At 44.1% G+C, this 16,635-nt stretch overlaps 2 protein-coding genes across 2 annotated transcripts in view; both read left to right on the top strand.

Annotated features, from left to right (window-relative positions):
* Window positions 1-1,862, top strand: part of heyl (hes related family bHLH transcription factor with YRPW motif like) — a 3,617-nt gene extending 1,755 nt beyond the window's left edge. The window contains exons 2-5 of the mRNA XM_062455238.1: window positions 582-648; window positions 757-840; window positions 950-1,031; window positions 1,127-1,862. Of these exons, the coding sequence (XP_062311222.1) occupies window positions 582-648; window positions 757-840; window positions 950-1,031; window positions 1,127-1,779 (886 nt within the window). The 3' untranslated portion in view covers window positions 1,780-1,862. The remainder of the gene's footprint in view (window positions 1-581; window positions 649-756; window positions 841-949; window positions 1,032-1,126) is intronic.
* Window positions 1,863-10,258: 8,396 nt separating this feature from the next.
* Window positions 10,259-13,095, top strand: rab42a (RAB42, member RAS oncogene family a). Its single transcript, XM_062455237.1, has 3 exons — window positions 10,259-10,592; window positions 11,702-12,457; window positions 12,512-13,095. The coding sequence occupies exons 1-2, from the start codon at window positions 10,378-10,380 to the stop codon at window positions 12,135-12,137; spliced, it is 651 nt and encodes a 216-aa protein (XP_062311221.1). The 5' UTR covers window positions 10,259-10,377; the 3' UTR covers window positions 12,138-12,457; window positions 12,512-13,095.
* The last annotated feature ends 3,540 nt before the right edge of the window (window positions 13,096-16,635 follow it).

The following is a 16,635-nucleotide window of genomic DNA, read 5'->3' as shown; positions in this document are numbered from 1 at the left end:
ACAGACGATGGTTAAAAGACTTTAAGCTGTCAAGCTCTTTGTGAGATGTAAGATGAGAGCACTCCCAAAAACAAGTTCCATATTTACTGGTCGTGTTCAGAGAGACTGTACAACATAACGTGCATGTTAGAGGAGCTAGCTACAGAGATGCCCTGAAGCTATATAATCATCTCTCAAAAAATGCTTTGGTAGCATGGAAGGAGAGTTGCATGTCATCCAACTGCAACTAATGTCTGTAAACTGGCGTTAAACCAAAACAATCTCTCCTCTCCTTCCACTCTTTCTCTCTCTTCTCCTTACTCCTCTCTTACCCTCTCCTTTACTCTTCTCTTAACCTCTTCTCCTCCCTACTCCCCTCTTCTTCTCCCCCTCCTCTTCTCCCCCCTCATCTCCTCTCCTCTCTTCCATCTTCTGTACTCTGATTGAAAGCAACGATGTGCCGTCTTGCCTCTGTCTTGTATTAAAGAGAGCATAACAAAAACAGTATGTAATACAATCAAAGTGAATATCTCTACATGTCTCCCTCTCGCTCTCCCTCTCCCTCTCCCTCTCGCTCTCGCTCTCCCTCTCCCTCTCTCCAGTCCAGTCTCTGGCTCCATGTCACCTGGCAGCACATCTCAGATCTTAGCCAGAAAGAGGAGGAGAGGAGTAAGTTAATCTCAGGAGAGATCACACAGTGTCACCACATAGTAAACACCAGGCTGAGCGTTGAACTATGATCGTGGTTCTGATTGTCCCCTTGCTCCTCCCGTTCAGATTATTGAGAAGAGACGTAGAGATCGCATCAACCACAGCCTATCAGAGCTCAGGAGACTAGTCCCCAGCGCCTTCGAGAAACAGGTAACCGGCCAATCAGGTAACCGGCCAATCAGCAGGAAGACAACCAGCACCCCTAGAACCTTGTGAGTCGTTGGGTTTTAAGGTAGCATTCTCTTTCTCTCCCTGTCAGGGCTCTTCCAAACTAGAGAAGGCTGAGATCCTGCAGATGACTGTGGACCACCTTAAACTGTTGCATGCTATGGGTGGTAAAGGTAAGCCTTCTTCCCTGACTCCATCTCCCTCCCTCTGTCCTTCTTTTCTTTCATAATACCTCTCCCTTTCCCTCCCTCTGTCTGTGGACCTTCAGGCTACTTCGATGCGCGTGCCTTGGCAGGGGACTATCGCACGCTGGGGTTCAGAGAGTGTGTTGGGGAGGTGGTTCGGTACCTGAGCTCTCTGGAGGGGCAGACCCCCGACCCTATGGGGGCGCGCCTAGTGTCACACCTGTCTCAGTGTGCCAGCGACCCGCTCCTGCTCCAGACACCAACCTCTTGGGCCTGGCCTTCCCTCCCCCAGCTGGCCCCACCCTCCCAAGCCTCCTCCCTCCAGGGGGGCCGGAGGGGGCCATCTCTCCTGGGGGAGTACCCCTCGCCCGGTTCCCTGCGGCTGGCTGCCCAGCAGGGGGCGTTGCTTGGCCCTCCTGTTGCCTCCCTGGCCAGTGTCCGCCGGGCGCCGTCTCTCCCCTCCCCCGCACTCTCCCCGCCCTGCCCCACCCACAGACATGCCCCTCTCCCCTCCCTCACCCCGCCCTCCTCCAGTCAGAGGCACACCCAGCACTCTCCCAGTGCCCCTAGAGCCTCTCCTCTCTTCCCCTCCTCCTCCTTCTCCCCCTCTGCCCCGCCACAAGTCTCCTTCAGGCCCTTCTCCGCTCTGGGCTCTCCCATGGGCCAACGCAGGGGCGTGGGGGCGGGGGCCCAGTCGGCACAGGGATATGGGACCGAGATGATTGGAGCCTTCTAATTGGTCCACCTGGTGACTGTCTCCAGACATCCTGTTCCTGTCAGACTTCACTTGACCATGAAGAGAGAGACCATGGTCATGCTTCTGCCTGACCTCCCTCCAGACCTCTCCCTCCCACCAGACACCCTCCCTCCAGACCTCACCTTCCCTCCAGACCTCACCCTCCCTCCAGACCTCACCCTCCCTCCAGACCTCTCCCTCCCACCAGACACCCTCCCTCCAGACCTCTCCCTCCCACCAGACACCCTCCCTCCAGACCTCACCCTCCCTCCAGACCTCACCTTCCCTCCAGACCTCTCCCTCCCACCAGACACCTTCCCTCCAGACCTCTCCCTCCCACCAGACACCCTCCCTCCAGACCTCACCTTCCCTCCAGACCTCACCTTCCCTCCAGACCTCACCCTCCCTCCAGACCTCACCTTCCCTCCAGACCTCACCCTCCCTCCAGACCTCACCCTCCCACCAGACACCCTCCCTCCAGACCTCGACTTCCCTCCAGACCTCACCCTCCCTCCAGACCTCACCCTCCCTTCAGACATCATCCTCTCTTCAGACCTCACCCTCCCTCCTGACCTCACCCTCCCTCCTGACCTCACCCTCCCTCCAGACTTCACCCTCCCTCCAGACATCATCCTCCCTCCAGACATCATCCTCCCTTCAGACATCATCCTCCCTCCAGACCTCACCCTCCCTTCAGACATCATCCTTCCTCCAGACCTCACCCTCTCTCAAGCCATGTCCGACAGGAGCCAAGCTCTCAGATGATCAAGAGAAGGTGGAAAGGATGGAAGTTGAAGGAATAAGGAACAGAACAATTATGGAGGAAGCTGCATTAGCTTATTCCTCATGAAAAAATAGAATGTGCAGTGGATGATAAACTAATGTAAACTCAATATACTTGTGAGTGTGTGGGTGAGTAGTGGAGGAGGGGACTGAGGATGTGCAGAAGAAGCTGCATGTCTGTTAATGTGACCTGCAGAGGAACAGGACATCATGTTCTCATGTTCTCTACATTGAGGGACACAAGTCATATGTAAGTACGTAAAAATGATGGTTTACAACAAGAGCCATAATTGAGATTTCGACTCTAAAGAGACCTTCATCAAAATAAAAAAATCTGTGATGTTTAGATTTCTTAGTATACAAATAATTTAAAATGTGTTCATATTACAGTAACGTGAATTATTCTGTTGAATTGACATGGAATGTTTTGAAAAAATGTCAAACTAAAAATAGGTGCCTTTCATGTCCAATTTCTCGTCCTTTTACTTTTCATTGTGTGTGTGTCTGAATACAGAGGTATACTGTATTGAACCATTTTGATTCATAGCTGCTCATCAGAGATGGGAAGTAACGAAGTACAAATACTTTGTTACTGTACTTAAGTCGATTTTTCTGGTATCAGTACTTTACTTCACTGTTTATTTTTCTGACAACTTTTTACTTTTACTACATTTTTTACACCATATCTGTACGTTCTACTTCTTACATTTTAAAGCCAGGCTAGTTACTTTAGTTTTTATCTGTATTTGGTGGCATGATCAATATTATTTCTTGTCATTGCTTTTTTCCGGGCTAAGCTGTATGTAAGCTACCATGGAGCAAGGCAGAAGGCAGCAAGAAGAATATTTGTATAAAAAGGTTTATTGATTAGTACTCTACTATACTCTACTGTATAGTATTGTACTCTGCTCTTGATAATCTACTCTGTTACAGGCTTCTCTGTTCTCCCTCTCTCCTCCTCTCTCTTCTCCTCACTGTGTGTGAATTTTCTTTTTGATAAAAACGTTTCAAAATGTTGAAAAAAACCGTTACCAAAAATCTTAAGATTATTTTTTTACTTTTTTGTGTCGTGTTGTGTGTTTTTTTTTAAAATGTGTTATGGATAACAGAGGGAGTTAGCGATGTCGACATGACTGAGAATAGAGACATTCCTGATCACCCATGGCCATATATGAGGGAGATTTGAAAGGTTTGAAATTGTCGGCGTCAAAAAGGATTCCCGGTGAATGCTCTGCGTGTCTTTAGTGTCTTTTTGCATTAATGTATTAATATGAAGTGAGGTCCAGTTACCAGCGTGACACTAAAACAGGTGTAGTAATGGTTACTTTATACTTAAGTATATATCAGAGCCCACACTTCAACTTGAGTGAAAAAGTGTAGTCAGTACTTCAACTTTTACCAGTCTTTTTAAACATGAGTATCTGTACTTGTACTTGAGTGAAGGATGTGTGTACTTTTTCCATCTCTGGTATTCACAACAGTTCCATAAAAACGGAACCAGAAGAAAGCTACTCTATGATTTGCTGCTGTCAGAATGAACACCAGAGGGCGAACTTTCTCCCTCAGTGCTACTCCGTCAGGGTCTATAACAAACACCACAAATGTCAGGAGTCAAGAGCTAACCAAGTCTGCAAACAACTACATCTCCCTTCAGCCCTATCAGAGTGTCTGATGTGGAGGATGATGGGATATGTGGTCTTTTTCCAACAGAGGATAAACAAGATGGGAGCAGAGGATGCTTTGGTTAACCACAGGGAAGCAAACAGGCTCATCATAGTGCCCTCTCATCGGCAAAGAGAGGTTTATAAATGTTTGGCCTCATAAGTATTTCTATATCTGTCTCTCTCTCTCTATTTGTCTGTCTCTCTCTCTAGTCAATTCTGTGGTCTACCAACGGGATATTGGCTGTCCCTGTTTGTCTGCCGGTATGTGCTGTGTTTGCGTGTGTCTGTGTGTGTGTGTGAGAGAGAGAGAGAGAGAGAGAGAGATCTGAAGCAGTGTGGCCTATAGTTGCTAAGACACCCTGGATGCAGGGTTTTTTTCAGAAGGGGCATAATAATTGCTTGTTTAAAATCGTCAGGGACTTGGCCAGTTACGATAGATTCATTAATAATACTAAACATGGGTGGTCCAATAATAGGGAGAAGTTCCTTACAAAGTTTGGCAGGGAGGGGATCGAGAAGGCAACTGGTGGGTTTTGATAAATCTATCAGCTTTATGAATGCTTCCATAGAAATAGGGTTAAAGTGAGTGAGAGCCTCAACATGCAGCATGCTTGGTATAGAGGAAAATTCAGTGTTCATGGCTATTCCTCCAGGACTAGCCTGTAGTTTGTCCCTTATTGCATAGATGTTTTTGTCAAAGAATTCTAGGAAATCATTGGGAGAGAGATCTGTACTAACACCATGTGTACTTTTCATAGTGAGTTTTGCAACGGTATCAAATAGGAACTTAGTGTTGTGCTGGTTCTTACTAATCAACTTAGATAAGTATTCAGATCTGGACCTGATGAGGACTTGCTTGTACTCCATTAGGCTGTCCTTCCAGGCCAGGCGGAAAACCTCCAATTTAGTGGTACGCCACTTCCGTTCAAATTTTCTAGTGGACTTTTTGAGAGTACGGGTTTCCTCTGAATACCATGGAGCCAATTTCTTTTCTTTTCTTAGGTTTGAGAGGGGCAACATAGTCTAGTGATAGCTGAAGAACCTAATTCAGATCCTTAGTTTTATCATTTAATGATTTATTTGGAACGTTAAGTGCTTTTAGTGCAGCGGGTAGAATACTAGCCAGTCCCAACACTGCCCCTAGGCTCCAGGACACAGGGGAGAATCACTCACACACACACACACACACACACACACACACACACACACACACACACACACACACACACACACACACTGTACATACAGAAACCTTCTATATTGTATTTATTTAAACTATCCTACTGCACAGTGATCTGACATCAGATATCAGCTTACTCTGAGCACCGCCCTACTGCCAACCCAGAGATCAGGAGGAGCCAGACAACGCTGGGTTTGATGTATTAATTCGTCAATGGAGTCACCTAACACAGGCACTGTGAAACAACGACTCCACTGCTCTACTTGCCCTGTAGTCTCTGATCATTATGGCAAGGTTGCCACCTTGTGGCAGACGAGATATATTTCCAACTAGATAGGGTACAATTTCTGGGGAAATTGTAGGGTGTGCTTGCTTGCGTCGGTTGCACAGGGATCCGTTTTTGAATGACATTTTTACAACTGATTTCTGTAGGCCTATATTTTATATGAAAATGCATACTTATTATTTATAAAGATTAAATAGATTTAAAAGCATTTTTTTTTTGCTGCTCATTTACAACTGAAAATACGAGTGAAGTGTAGAATGAAATAGATGTCTTCTCATTTCCCCTGCAAGAGGCAGCCTCATCGTTGAATCAAAACGAATAAATTTGGCAGACCGGTGTAAAAATTGACCTAATCTCTATGACTTAAACGTCATTTTAAGTTTTTCCCTTCTCGTGATATTTTCAGGCATGTAGCCTACTCATTGCATTCATTCATGAATGAAGAACCCCCTTTGAAGATTATTCTACGACGTTACCCGGCAGTAGAAGATGGAATCGCGATTCAAACAGTACCATCTGCTAACTGAATATGCCCCCAAATAAGCTTGACATTTATTTAGTGGAAAATCGCTCATTCATAAAAAGCTCACTGGTAGCGATCATTGTCAGTAACAACGCAAAATGCGATATAGCCCTGTATGGAGAAGCTGCCCCGGTAAATTCTACTACTACTGTACAGTACAGTACTAGACTACTGCTGTGTTCGTCTTGGTAGCGATTGCGTTGGTTGAATTCGATTTAACGTTCCGTTGTACGGTTTAGGCTGAAATTAATTATTTTCATGAACAGATTGACAAAGTTAAGGCTGTGGCAATGAAGTTCAAGTTAGTAGTCAGATAGTTTCACCTATTGAAAGACTTTTGATATAAGTAAGGGGAGTGCCGAACATGTTCTGTCGCCGTTTGACTTCCTACAGCTGTGTAGATGTTTTTGTAGTGTGTCTCGCGTAGGCTACAGCGTTGCAGTGAGCAACACTGGTTTGAAACCACAGGTAATGATAATTTCACCAACAAATCGTTTACTTGTAATGTCATAATAAATACTACAACGAAAATGTATTTGTGAGAAATGTTTATTTTAACGATTGAAAACAGATGCATCATAGACCACTGTAGTGTGTGTTGCCCGGGCAACAGAGGCTAATGTCATGCTAATGCTTCAGTGAAATAGTAGACTACCGTTTCCGAAAGTAAATGTGGGCCTACTTCCTTAATAATATCAGCTAATATTGTACATTTCACAATTGTGTTTCACATCACAAATTAAAATTAGTAAATAGTTATCACCATGGCCTCTTTACTTGTGGCGTTTCTGCAGCTGCCTTGCAGTAAAGCTATAGTTAGCCTAGCTATCCCCCAAGTTAACAGATGCGAAACGAATGTTCTGCTACAGGTAGTCACGCGTGTTTTCGTGACGTTAGTGACGTAGTGACGTTAGTAACGTCAGTGACTGTGGCTAGCAAATTAGCCACCGTTAGCTTCACTTTTCGCCACAAAAACTTAACTTCAGCCTAAACCATGCAACGGAACGTAAATAAAAATACAAGCAACTCAATCGCTACCAAGACGAAACTTTTGACACCTAGGTTGTCTATGTAGGCCAAATATTGACAAAGATTTAGGGGGGCAAAAATAAATAATAATAATAAATATATATGTGAGAGAACAAAGGTTGTGCTCTCGCCGAAGGCTTGAGCACACCCAATAATAAGCATTCTGCTAGGAACAGGCACATTACTGAGGTTCCAGTGGCTCTTGAACTCAGATGGACTTTATAGACCAGCCTGAACTCAAGCTCTTTGAATTCAGGGAATATTTCCGAACCAACCAACATTTCATTCCAGTTTCGAGAGAGCCAAGGAAATTCATGTTCATCTTCAATAGAAATTAGGAATTTACTTACAGACTCCAAGTCTGGGGAGATTGGAGAGGTGAAAATGTAACATTTAAATTTAAAATGAGACAGAATAATTCTAGCAGAGCAAAACAGCATCTGGGATGCATAGAATAGTATACTTTTTCAGGCCTAATAAATAGACTGAAATGCATGGACTTGCTTGTTATTGTACCAAGCCAACGTGCACGTCTGTGTGTGACTTTACTTTAAGTCGCTCTGGATAAGAGCATCTGCTAAATGACTAAATGTAAAATGACCAAATGTCCAAGCTCCTCCCCAATCTCAGATGGGTCAATGTAGATGCTATGATTCATCAAATTGAATTTGTGATTCAATGTATGTCTTTTAGACGACATTGCACCGCCATTTTTATGGCCAAACTTGTTGAGCAGAAATCTATAAACTCGCTAGTTAACGTTAGGGTTAGAGTCTTCCCAGTAGCCTTCAAAATATGAAGACAGAGGTTGTTACGTCAGACATACGCGTTGCTGGGTGGCGGAAATAAAAGATATAAACATGTAACATGTTGACTGTTTTTATTGAAACAGTACAGTTATAATGTGGTATTTCTTTTATGAAGTTGTGGTATTTAAAAGTTGAAGAACATCCCATTTTAGATTATGTTTATATTTTGCCACGGTATCATATAGCCTACTTATGCAAGTCTAGTCTGCTTTCTCATTATGATTATGATGATGTCTATCGGAAATGTTTGTCATCCGACCACCGAAGCCGTCCTCTGCCTCCCTGCGCATGGCTGTATCGGTGACCAAAGCCGCATCCTCATAGCTCAACCTTTGTTCAAGCATTCTATACTTATGATGCATTTGATTTCCAAGTATATGTGGCACACTTGGACACAATGTGTTCCAGGCGTGCATATGGTTGAATAATTCTCTTTTTATTTCAGGAAATACAGAGGTACATATTAACTCTTCAGCATAGCTACCTTTCGTATTGATCTCCGGGTCTACTACTACTACAACGGAGTCAGTTGGCTGAGCGGTGAGGGAATCGGGCTAGTAATCCGAAGGTTGCCAGTTCGATTCCCGGTCATGCAAACTGACGTTGTGCCCTTGGGCAAGGCACTTCACCCTTCTTGTCTCGGGGGAATGTCCCTGTACTTACTGTAAGTCGCTCTGGATAAGAGCGTCTGCTAAATGTAAATGTACTACATTGCACTTGCTCCTGCACCATTTCCATGCCCGTTTAAGTGCCTGTGTGAGCCTCACTTATGGCAAGCCCATATTGCCTTACTAACAATAGAATAGTTGGCATTGTGAAAAAAAAAACATGAATGAACAACACAACAGAAATAACTGAAACAAAATAATACAGTCCCCATCAGGGGCGTCGTTACACCCTTTTTACTACCCCAGTATAAATCTGCTGTTCCCCAGTAAATTCTAAAGTTTGAGTTTTAACAATTTACTTTATTAGTCATTGCATTAATTTAGATTGATAATCTCTGAAAAAATAAACGCAGTATCCCAATCGACGCTTGTAAAATCCAAAAAACAGTATTTGCGTTCAAATGAATGCAGAGAAATGTGCGCGCTCGCATTAACTATTGATGTCCCTTCCAAATCTGATATCAAACTTGCGTCCCTGAACTGTTGTATAGTGGGTTAAGTAAGGGGAGTTTCTATAGCCTATAGTGCATTGTGCGCAGCAAGCTTGACAGAAAAAAAGGAATATGAATAGGGGCCTGTGCCCCAGTAGAGTTTTATGTCTAACAACGCCTCTGCTCCCCAATACCCTGAACCTCACTGTGGGTCCCACATTTTAGAAATAGGCTTCTGTCTGCTTACTGAAGTAGCTGCTGTATTAAGTTAATGTGAACGGCTTAGCTGCAGGGATGATCTGCAGATGTCGCCAGTGTCAGGGATAAAACACAGACAGATGATTATTTCATAATAGGATGAAGGCCATCAGAAACCAATCAGACATGCACACAACTAACTAACTAACTAACTAACCCTAACCCCATAAAAAGATGGAGCATCAGTTCTGACTGTAAAAGACTCGTCTGACGACATTTCCTATAACATAGTCTGTCTCTAAGGCTACTGGTGTGGATCTGCTTTAGTTTCTAGCAGCTCAATAAACGAAAGGTTCCATCAGACCATGTTGAGCAAGTCTGTTTCAGCACCATGGACAGGGCCGAGGGGGCTAGCTCCAGACCCGACAGAAGACAGCTCGGTGGAGGGGTGTCTTCAGGGCCGGCCCTGGGTGTCTTTCTGTATCTTGAATGCTTTCCAAACCATTTGACATTTTATTCCACTAAACTATGACACCATGTCTGAAGCTTATGTGGGCCTGTGCTTGTCAGGAGAACGGAGTGTCCTCGTGTCCGTGTTAATTCGTTAAGCAGGAGCGTGTCAGATATGGGCTCTGTAGTCTGTGGCAGAATGTCACACCAGTTTGAGATAAACGAACAATAAACCAGCACGTGCGCTACATTTAAATATATTTACATAATTTGATAGATTAACAGAGATGATATTTTGAGGATACGTGTCGGCGTGTAAAAAAACAAAACTATAGCCTCCATTTCAAGATGGGTTTTACTTTGCTACTGTCTCATATAGATGGGAGCATTCAGATTTTAGGCATGATAGGTAAGCTATGATCACATGATTGCAGAGCCCTAGCTCGCTCTCTTGCTCGCGCGCATCTCTTTCTGGCCAGAAGGCGAGCCGCGGCAGTCACGGGCTGTATGGAAATACCGCGCACGCATCGCTGCTTTGTTTCCAACCCCTCTCGGCGGATCCGTCCTCAGCCATGCGATGGATATTTTGTGGCAATATCAGTTTAGAATTATTTTACTCGGAGATTCTACCGTTGGAAAATCGTCTCTGCTAAAACGCTTCACTGATGGTATATACAGCGATGTTGCGGATCCTACAGTTGGTGTAGATTTTTATGCCCGTTCGTTAGACATCGAGCCAGGGGTAAAAATCAAGCTTCAGCTCTGGGATACGGCTGGCCAGGAACGATTCAGGTGAGATGTAGAACAGGTTAAAGACTAACCGTCGTTATGATAAACAATCGTTTCTGACAGCCATCATTTGCCTGTACCCACCCAGCAGATGAATTATGAATCAGACAAAACGCTAAAGCCCTGAGCTTTCAATATGTCTGTAGCATTCACGGACATTTTGTACGATGACAAAATAGACTTTACAGCCTTATACGTTTTTCAAACATAACTGTTAGTGTTAGTATGATGTAGGGCTCTGTGGAAAGAGGTAATCTCCTCCATAGGCCTTTACTACAATATAAGAAGCAGCCAATTGGGGCGCATCATTCACGGTTGATTGACAAACCGCCTTGATTTTTTCTATTCGATAAGGACGTTGCTCATAAAACGAGAACGAATTTCAATACATTTGCCGTTTACATTTTGACTAAGGATAATGCTGTGTATATCAGGTTTTAAGTTAAATGATGTAGAATGAATATTATTTATGCTCTACAGCCTAGACATCTGCGTACATCCCATTAGCTCCGCGCAGAGATAACATAGTAAACAACGTCAGTCTCCGGGTTGCTGCCCCGGATGTCACGCACGCAATTCATCTCTAAGAAGCAAAAGTCCTCCCATTACACTTTGTAAATTCTGCCTTCAGATCTATGTTTCGTTTGAAAGTAACACAGTCACTGTCACAGAATGAAAGGTATTTAGCCTCGAGGACGTCTACAGAACACACCTAACAATTTCTCACTTGTGTAGATCTGCTCCTAGGCCTGTTCATTCATGCATCTGATCAAATAATCAGGTCCTAATATGTCATCCAGTTTTGGAGATGAGTTCTATTGTATTTGTTCCAGTGGAAGGTAGAATGAGGGCAGAGAAGCAGAGATGAGACCCTGGTGAGGTTAGGGTCAGGGTTGAGACCTTGGTGGGGTTAGGGTCAGGGTGGAGACCCTGGTGGGCAGGCTGGGCTCCAGGGTCTCTGGTCACACCAATACTCCTCCTGTGTACCTGTCTGTGTTCAGATGCGCTCATGGAAATGTTCTGAGCTTTTACATTATATAACAGTCCATCTGTTGAGTTTGGTCCTCCCAGGTTATCTGAACAGCCAGCATCTCTCTGTGTTTCCCTCCCAGGTCCATCACCACTTCCTACTACCGTAATTCCGTGGGAGGCTTGCTGGTTTTTGACCTGACCAATCGCAAGACCTTCGACCACGTGAGGGAGTGGCACAAGGAAGTGAGTGAGCACATCCTGCCCCACCACATGGTGTACATTCTGATTGGACACAAGAGTGACCTCACCATGGAGCGGCGGGTGAGTCGCGAGGAGGCGGAGCAGCTGGCTGCAGACCTGGGCGTGCGCTACGTGGAGACGTCCGCCAAGTGCAACAGCAACGTGGAGCGGGCGTTCGAGCTGCTGACCAGAGACATCTTCCAGCTGATGAAGATGGGGGAGATCTGCACGCGGGACGGCTGGGACGGGGTGAAGAGCGGCCTCACCGCCAAGGTCCTGTACCCCTCCGAGGACGAGGAGGCGGTAGCCGCGGCCGAGAAAGGCTGCCACTGCTGACTGGCCCCCCTCCCCCACACCCCATCCCCCGCACACCCCCTCCCACATCCTAATCCCCTGCCCCGCCCCTCCCTGCTGACCTCCACGCCCCGCCCAACCTCATCCGTGTATCCACTGTGCCCTGTGTTCCACAACCAGCATAGTCATGTGTATTAAAAACACTGTTTAGATAGGGCTCACATCCTGAGACATCATCGAAAGAGATGATGTCTCAGGATAACCCTAACCCGAGGGAGAGAGAGGTAGAGAATGGCAGAGATAGAGAGAGAGGTAGAGAGAGAGATGAAGAGGGAGGGAGAGAGATGTAGAGAATGGTAGAGGTAGAGAGAGAGGTAGAGAGGGAGAAATGAAGAGGGTGGAAGAGAGTGGAAGAGGGGAATTGAGAGAGAGGTAGAGATAGAGAGAGGTAAAGAGAGTGAGATAGGTAGAGAGAGGTAGAGAGGGAGTGAGAGGTAGAGATTGGTAAAGAGATAGGTAGAGATAATAGCGATAGGTAGAGAGTGGTAGAGAGAGAGAGAGACCCTGCCCCAGACATGTGTTCCACCCCTCCAGGTCCTGTAGACATCCGTGCTGCTCTGACAGGAGCCATGAGACCCACGTGCACCTCATGTCCCCTGTGACTCCACGCTAGGCCAGCTGCAGAGCACAGAGACCCTGCAGCTGAGCCCAGGCCAGTGGCTCAATCAACTATTCATGGATGCCTTTTGCCGACCTGGAACTTTTGGACTTTGAGGCAGGCATGGTATCCGCTCACAGACTGTGGTTGTGGTTGGGCATCCCTGTCAAACTAAATGTGTAAACGCTTTGCCTGCCATCTCTTGTGGTTGCACATGATATCTGTAAGGGTTCAATCAATTGAACTTTGGTATCAATGGTCACTTAGATATAAATAATAAACAGAGTGTATACAAATACTGTAGATACATCAGCACCATTCTTATCTGGGTAACAGTATGGTCTTGTACTGTAGATACATCAGCACCATTCTTATCTGGGTAACAGTATGGTCTTATCTGGGTAACAGTCTGGTCTTATCTGGGTAACAGTCTGGTCTTGTAGTAGATAGTTTCTACTACTCTATGTGCACACATGCCAAAATCGTTTAGCTGCATCATTCTGTGGTCTTTATGATTGTGAATAGACACTGTAAGTAAGGTTTTTGTTAGAAAAGTAACATCTATTATTTGTAGGTGAAGCTTGGGGCCACATACTATTGGAATTTCTTTTGGGATTTGTAAAGCATATACATGATTATTCCCACAAAAAGCTGTCATTAATTCTTAGGAAAAGAGGATAAATATCCAGGAAACACACCTGTCTAAGACACACCTGGAAATCCCTGTTTGTCCCTTTAGGAAGGTAGCCAAGGCCACTAACCCTAACACTATAAGCCTAACTGTATTACCCTAACTCTAACACTGGTCCCCTGCTCCCCCGACTCTTGCTCTCCTGCTCCTGGTCTCCTGAATCCTGGTCCCCTGACTCCTGACTCTTTCATCAGCATCACAGCAGACAGCTACCAAAACACCTAGAAGTGACCGCTGGACAACACAAGTGGGAGGGATTCACACCGAGACTCCAGTTTGACTCATTCAACTTTTTTCCAACAGCAGCAGAGATTTTGGAAAGTGTCTCCAGTTATGGGAGGATCTCCTCTCACCAGTACCCCACCTGCACCACGAACCTGTACAACGAGACACATCTGGACATTCAGGAATTATACCTTCTTGTATGCTGTGTTATTGTCCTTTAGTTTGTTTGTTTTTTGGTTGAGGAAGACCAAGAAAATGTGGGTCATGAACCACTTAACGATGGTAAGAATATCAAAGTCAACATCTACTGTAAAGCTTTAAGCTGTTTTTGTTTTGTTGTTTTTGATATTTATTTTTTCCCCAAACCCAATTACTGTAACGTGACTATCAGTGTACAGAACGTCCCTGTCCTGCAGAGAAGCACGTACAAGTAGAACTCCTTCAGAACCAGATCATTCTCGGGTCAGAACAAGCAGAGCCCAACTGGGTCCTCTCCTCGCTCCCTCTCATGGCTTCTATCAACATGGTTCAGGTTGTACAGTTTTTATGTTTCTGTGAGGAGATAAGTGCAGGATTTGGGATGAGAGTTCTAGTCATGCAGAGGATGGAGAATCAACTTTCTCATGTTTAAAGATAATAATATAAACGGCCATGTGTTCAGTTAACAAGGTTTTTTACATTCACTACTGTAAAACTCACATTATTAGCATAGCTTCCCAAAAACAGTTACTTTTCTGGTTTTGTGAAAATATTTTTTGTAAATGTGGTAATAAGTGACAGGGTTAAGAATAGACTCAAGAATAAAGTGTAAAGTGCTTGTTACGTTTCTCAGAATCTCACTGTTACGAGGAGTTTGGCGCCCTCCTCTGGTGGACGGCAGGAATACACGTGACCTATTTAAGGAGCATAGTGATCAATACATCATGTACATATTGTGTTTATTTAGCAGATGCTTCTACTCAGACTGGGATTAATATAAGAATAAAGATGACAATGGGTTATGTCATGAACAGCCTCATGCAGGAGATGTTTGAAAAACATGTGTGGGCTTCGAACATCATTTGAAAATCTCATGAAAATGGTGATAGGTGAGGGTTATAGGGTAAGTTTTAGGGTTGTAAAGTTATAGGGTTATAGTTACAGGGCTAGGCTTAAGGGGTTACTGGGTTATAGGTGTGTAAACGTTTTCACTTTCCTGGACAGCCTGGACTCAGCGTTGTTTTGAAAAATCAAAGGAATGTTTCTTACCAGACAAAGAGTCTGAATAGAGTTGAGTCATATATTATTGCCTATACTGTCCAAGTTGACCCTTGTCAGACGATTTTTGCGCTCCAAGTAGGGAGTCAGGTGGCTGAGTGGTTAGAGAATCGGGCTAGTAATCAGAAGGTCGCTGGTTTGATTCCCGGCCGTGCAAAAATTACATTGTGTCCTTGGGCAAGGCACTTCACCCTACTTGCCTCGGGGGGGGAATGTCCCTGTACTTACTGTAAGTTGCTCTGGATAAGAGCGTCTGCTAAATGACTAAATGTAAATGTAAGTAGCGGTAGTCAAAAGCATAGATTTGTGACAAAAGACCAGGTTTTGACAAAACATTTTCCGAGAGATATTCAAACAGTAACTTTATCTCATACTGAGCCACCCCTTCAAGTATGTCATGCATTATGTCCAAAGAAAAGTTGTAGCAAACGTGAAAGTACTGTAGGCTGTTAAGAGTTGTGTGGCGGCCTTTCTATGGTTTCTAATTTTCGAACTCCAAGATCCAGTCAAGGCCGTGGGTCTAGTGAGCAGGTAGTGGATTACACACCTTTGATACTCCTTTGATATAATCCATTTATTTGATTCAAAAAAGGTGAACATAAACGAGTTGTAAATTCATACAATAAAGCAAAGGTAACGACAGTAAACTAAAAAGGTTAAGATAGTACCGAAAGGTGGTCAAAAAAAAATCTGTTACGCGCCTCTAGAGCCAACATTTGGCTACCAAGTCATCTACCCAATGAGCCGTCCAGGTGCCGCAATTATAACATTCAAGGTAATGCCCAATTTACCAATTATCCTATTGTTCAATCAAATGATAGTCCAATATGCAAATATAGAAACAATATGCAAATACAGAAACAACATAATCACATAACACACGTAACACAACCAAAGTAACCCAAGGCAAGTGCAACTTCTATAGTCGGATCAAAAATGTCCGAAATGGCTATAACAAGTTGAATTCTTCTTTAGACCAAACACACACAGCTTTTGTGGATCTGATTGAAACTCACTGCAGTGCATTTCAAAAAGCTCTTTTCCACGCAAGATTATCTTTGGGTCATCCTCTTCGTAAAAATTCTGAGCATCAACTTTTTCTATCAAACACAAACGACAGAAGTGATGTCCACTGAAAGACTCTGCAAAACCCATTATTCCATGCATCCCCAAGTTGTCCCGAGTTATCAAACATATAGTGCCATAGACGTTTTCAGATGAGAAAGGCAAATCAATACCATGACTCTCCAATATTTTGATGTCATCAATCAGAGGCTGTAAAATAGGATCAAAGCCATATTTTTTAACATCTCCAGCGTGAAACAATGCAACCAAATGGATGTTCATCAATACAGAGTTTAACTTTGGAGGCAGATTTCGGAGGACAAAATAGAGAGCACCAACTTTGTGAACACCACGTTTTTAGCAGTCTCAAAGTCATCATAGTAAAGCTGAATTTGTAAAGAAGTCTGTGTTTTTGAGAACAATGGATGTGACTTAAAATAACTTCCATCACAAAAGTCTTCATATCTGTCTTTTGATACAGATGGTTTTGCAAGTAGTTTACAAACATAAGAATTGCGACAGATACGGATAATCCCCCATTTCTTGTTGAAATACTTTATACATTATTTTAGTCTCATTATTAAAACTCACAAATGGGTTTTCAAAATTCTTCCAAATCACCAACAATTGATGAAACTACACTA

Source organism: Osmerus eperlanus, unplaced genomic scaffold (assembly GCF_963692335.1).
Source record: "Osmerus eperlanus unplaced genomic scaffold, fOsmEpe2.1 SCAFFOLD_58, whole genome shotgun sequence".
NCBI lineage: Eukaryota > Metazoa > Chordata > Actinopteri > Osmeriformes > Osmeridae > Osmerus > Osmerus eperlanus.
The sequence above is the reverse complement of the archived record's forward strand: the minus strand, read 5'-3'. Positions and strand labels throughout refer to the sequence as shown.

Coding starts and splice junctions, on each gene's coding strand:
- rab42a (XM_062455237.1), top strand. CDS start 10,378: ATGGATATTTTGTGGCAATATCAGTTTAGAATTATTTTACTCGGAGAT. Junction 10,593..11,701: donor GCTGGCCAGGAACGATTCAG/GTGAGATGTAGA, acceptor TTTCCCTCCCAG/GTCCATCACCACTTCCTACT.